This window comes from Penaeus chinensis, chromosome 18 (genome assembly GCF_019202785.1).
Source record: "Penaeus chinensis breed Huanghai No. 1 chromosome 18, ASM1920278v2, whole genome shotgun sequence".
Taxonomy (NCBI): Eukaryota; Metazoa; Arthropoda; class Malacostraca; order Decapoda; family Penaeidae; genus Penaeus; species Penaeus chinensis.
The window spans coordinates 25,448,504-25,453,503 of NC_061836.1; the positions used below are offsets into that span (position 1 = coordinate 25,448,504).

The window sequence follows — 5,000 nt, forward strand, 5'->3', positions numbered from 1 at the left end:
ACTCCTTGTTCTTCATATTCTCTCCCTTGAGTCCCTCATCCTCACTATCCTTTTATTTTCCTCCTACCCCCCCCCCCCTCTCTCTCTCTCTCTCTCTCTCTCTCTCTCTCTCTCTCTCTCTCTCTCTCTCTCTCTCTCTCTCTCTCTCTCTCTCTCTCTCTCTCTCTCTCTCTCTCCTCTCTCTCTCTCTCTCTCCTCTCTCTCTCTCTCTCTCTCCTCTCTCTCTCTCTCTCTCTCCTCTCTCTCTCTCTCTCTCTCTCTCTCTCCTCTCTCTCTCTTTCCTCTCTCTCTCCTCTCTCTCTCTCTCTCCTCTCTCTCTCTCTCTCCTCTCTCTCTCTCTCTCTCTCTCTCCTCTCTCTCTCTCTCCTCTCTCTCTCTCTCTCTCTCTCTCTCTCTCTCTCTCTCTTCTCTCTCATGTTTTTTCATGTTTTTCTTTTCTCTTATTTTTTTCGTCCCATGGCATTACGGATGTCGCCTGGCCATTTTTTGTTTTTTCATCTTTAATCCCCGTCCAATTATTGCGCAAAGGTTTGTTATAGGATCTTAAAGGTAATCCTGATAACAGACTACGCTGAAGGTCAATATTATATCCTGCTTGTTCAAGTAGAGGAAAAAATATATTGAGAATACTGTTCGCGAAATCGAGGGGATGTTCATCGATGAACTGGTAATAAAAATAATAAAGAACGGAATAGAGAGAAGATAGAATAACCGGAATAACGAATATTATGGAGATTAATAAGAGCAGTCCTTATAAATGGGGAATTAAAAAATGGAAGTGAATATTCGATATAAATGAGGGAAGTAGCGAATAGAATGATGAAGAGGGAGAACTAAATGTAGAGACGAAGAACATAATAACGAGAGATGGAGAACAGAATAACGACAGATGGAGAACAGAATAACGAGAGATGGAGAAAAGAATAACGAGAGATGGAGAACAGAATAACGAGAGATGGAGAACAGAATAACGACAGATGGAGAACAGAATAACGACAGATGGAGAACAGAATAACGACAGATGGAGAACAGAATAACGAGAGATGGAGAACAGAATAACGAGAGATGGAGAACAGAATAACGAGAGATGGAGAACAGAATAACGACAGATGGAGAACAGAATAACGAGAGATGGAGAACAGAATAACGAGAGATGGAGAACAGAATAACGACAGATGGAGAACAGAATAACGAGAGATGGAGAAAAGAATAACGAGAGATGGAGAAAAGAATAACGAGAGATGGAGAACAGAATAACGAGAGATGGAGAACAGAATAACGAGAGATGGAGAACAGAATAACGACAGATGGAGAACAGAATAACGAGAGATGGAGAACAGAATAACGAGAGATGGAGAACAGAATAACGAGAGATGGAGAACAGAATAACGAGAGATGGAGAACAGAATAACGACAGATGGAGAACAGAATAACGAGAGATGGAGAACAGAATAACGAGAGATGGAGAAAAGAATAACGAGAGATGGAGAACAGAATAACGAGAGATGGAGAAAAGAATAACGAGAGATGGAGAAAAGAATAACGAGAGATGGAGAACAGAATAACGAGAGATGGAGAACAGAATAACGAGAGATGGAGAAAAGAATAACGAGAGATGGAGAACAGAATAACGAGAGATGGAGAAAAGAATAACGAGAGATGGAGAACAGAATAACGAGAGATGGAGAACAGAATAACGAGAGATGGAGAACAGAATAACGAGAGATGGAGAAAAGAATAACGAGAGATGGAGAACAGAATAACGAGAGATGGAGAAAAGAATAACGAGAGATGGAGAACAGAATAACGAGAGATGGAGAACAGAATAACGAGAGATGGAGAACAGAATAACGAGAGATGGAGAACAGAATAACGAGAGATGGAGAACAGAATAACGAGAGATGGAGAACAGAATAACGAGAGATGGAGAAAAGAATAACGAGAGATGGAGAACAGAATAACGAGAGATGGAGAACAGAATAACGACAGATGGAGAACAGAATAACGAGAGATGGAGAACAGAATAACGAGAGATGGAGAAAAGAATAACGAGAGATGGAGAACAGAATAACGAGAGATGGAGAACAGAATAACGAGAGATGGAGAACAGAATAACGAGAGATGGAGAAAAGAATAACGAGAGATGGAGAAAAGAATAACGAGAGATGGAGAACAGAATAACGAGAGATGGAGAACAGAATAACGAGAGATGGAGAACAGAATAACGAGAGATGGAGAAAAGAATAACGAGAGATGGAGAACAGAATAACGAGAGATGGAGAACAGAATAACGACAGATGGAGAACAGAATAACGAGAGATGGAGAACAGAATAACGAGAGATGGAGAACAGAATAACGAGAGATGGAGAACAGAATAACGACAGATGGAGAACAGAATAACGAGAGATGGAGAACAGAATAACGAGAGATGGAGAACAGAATAACGAGAGATGGAGAAAAGAATAACGAGAGATGGAGAACAGAAAGAACAGAGCGAGGGAAACACGGCCCCGACACGGTCTCTCACCTGATTCTTACCTGTGATGAGCGAACGCGCCGGGAGCTGTTTCAATATTTATGACATTTTCTCTCCAACGGGATCAACGAGCTACGGGAAATCTTGATAAACACGTTATGGTAAGCTACTGGCAGCGTCCCAGAAGCCAGCATGAACGCCCGCGTGGCTCTCTACCTACTCCTTTCTTCCTATTTTTTTTTTCTCCACTTTCTCTTGTTGATTTATTTTTTATTTTTCTGTCCATGATTCTTCCTTCCTTTTCTTTCTTTATTGTTCCCTCCCCCCCCCCCCTGTGTCTCTCTCTTTCTTTCTTCCTTCTTAACATTACCTTCCTCCTTTCTATCCTGTCTTCTCTCTCACCCGCTCTCTTCTCTCGTTTCTCTTACTCCCATTCTCTGTCTCTCTCTCTCTCTGCTTCCCACCCTCTTCCTCTACCGCTTCTTCTCTCTTTTCCCCTTCCTCCCTTTCGCCCTCCCTCTCTTCCTTTCCTATCCTTCGCTTTCCCTCTCCCTCTCCCTCTCCCTCTCCCTCTCCTTCTCCCCCTCCCTCTCCCTCTCCCTCTCCCCCTCCCCCTCCCCCTCCCCCTCCCTCTCCCTCTCCCTCTCCCTCTCCCTTCCTCTCCCCTCCCTCTCCCTCTCCCTCTCCCTCTCCCTCTCCCTCTCCCTCTCCCTCTCCCTCTCCCTCTCCCTCTCCCACTTCCGCCCTTTTCTCCTGTTGGCGGCCAAGTTCCATCCATTATCATTAAGTCTAGACTCACCTCATGAAGTATATGTGATGCGAGACAAAGTGCCGAGGTTACTATGTGCTTAAGGATAATAGAACAGGATGTACTGTAAATAAAACTAAATAAACTCATACAATAATTGGGAGTAATGCCAGCAACAACCAGCCACTCCGACGCATTAGTGTCTTGTGCAGGAGGAGATTTTAGAGTGAAAATGCGGGCGTTCAAGGATGCAGCAAGGCGCTTTTTATTATTATTATTGTTGTTGTTGTAGTTATTATTATTATTATTATTATTATTATTACTCTTACTATTACTATTACTATTACTATTACTATTATTATTATTATTATTATCACTATTACTGCTATTATTCTTAGCCACGTCTCCACAACATAGGACTTCAGATTGGTGTTAGCTTGATCATTTCAAAATACACTGAACGTACTGTTGTTATTTCTGGGTGGGCGAAGGGACGTATGTACAGAGATGATGAAACGTAAATGGCGTTTTTGTGGAGTGAAAATAAACACAAACCTCGAGGTAAAGTTCATGGGATATTTATTATTTAAAGTCCGCTATCTTTTAAATGATCATTTCCAGTCAACATGATTTAGGGTTTATAAGAAATTTGAATTTTCTTGCTGCTCTGTCTCCATAAAGCTTAACGTTATTTATTGTGAGTATCATGCAATGATTTTCTTTCCTGGACTGTAAGAGAAAACCCTGCCGGAGCGAAGGAGCAAAGGGAAACGGGGGCGCGAGTTTTCAGTGCAATTATAAGGCGCCTGGCTGCCAGGAGCTATCATTGCAGCAGAAAAGTATAACGTGGTGTTCAAGGTCGGGCTCGGTGGCAGCGAGGGAGGCGCGTGCGGTGCCGCTCGGCCACAAGACGGCCACTGAGACACGCCACAAAGGCCTTCTCTGAGTCCGGTAGAGGGCGGACTCAGCCGAATGACGAATTGTGAGGACGTTTCCGCGTGCGGATGCCGTTAAAGGAGATGAAACGGAGAGAGATTCCAGATTTGTGTGCTTGTGAATGCATGTATGCCAATACAATAAAGCAAGCAAGCAGTCACGTTTACACGTGCGTGTACACAAAAATGTGGTTTTTGGTTGGTTTGTGTGCGGTTGGAAATGTCTGCTTACATGTATGCGCTTATTTTTGTAATGAAGAATTGCAGTGTACATTACAGGAGAAATTAACATATGCATTCCTCCTTTTCACGCAAAGAAAGAAAGAAAGAAAAAGAATCCACTTGCGCGCAAGAATGTTGACAGAGGTTTATTTAGAATTCTTTCTGCCTGGCCTGGGTCAGCGTGGCTGATGCCCTTTGCGGCGCCATGGGAGAACGTAGATATTAAAATATAATTGTGTATTTTCTCAGAATTCATACAAAACTAATTTTTGCATCTTATTATTGCAGGTTGGGCAGGCCACGCGCGGTCTACATCAACGACTGTCAGTTTCACAGCAGAGGAACTGCGGGCGTTCAAGGCTCGACGCGCCCACGCCCACACGCAGGAGGCTTCTGCTCACAGTTCCGACAACAAGGAGAACGCGCCTCGCCCGCTGCACCCATCTCAGTCGTCGCCCTCGCTCTCCTCCTCGACGGCTCTGCGCTCTCTCGCCAGCGAGGGCTCCACGACCTCCCTGGCCAGCGGCGGCGCCGGCTCGTCCTTCACCTCGGGTCGCAGTGGCTCCCCAGCCTCGCCCGCGAAGCTCAGTCCAGCGCATTCGTGGCGGACGTCGCTCG

The 5,000-nt window shown here is 44.4% G+C and overlaps 1 protein-coding gene across 1 annotated transcript in view; it reads left to right on the plus strand.

Annotated features, from left to right (window-relative positions):
- The window catches only part of LOC125034642 (mucin-5AC-like), a 25,983-nt gene that overhangs the window by 3,597 nt on the left and 17,386 nt on the right, over positions 1-5,000 (plus strand). The window contains exons 4-5 of the mRNA XM_047626544.1: positions 4,084-4,176; positions 4,671-5,000. The exon at positions 4,671-5,000 is cut by the window's right edge and continues 921 nt beyond it. Coding sequence (XP_047482500.1) covers positions 4,084-4,176; positions 4,671-5,000 — 423 coding nt within the window. The remainder of the gene's footprint in view (positions 1-4,083; positions 4,177-4,670) is intronic.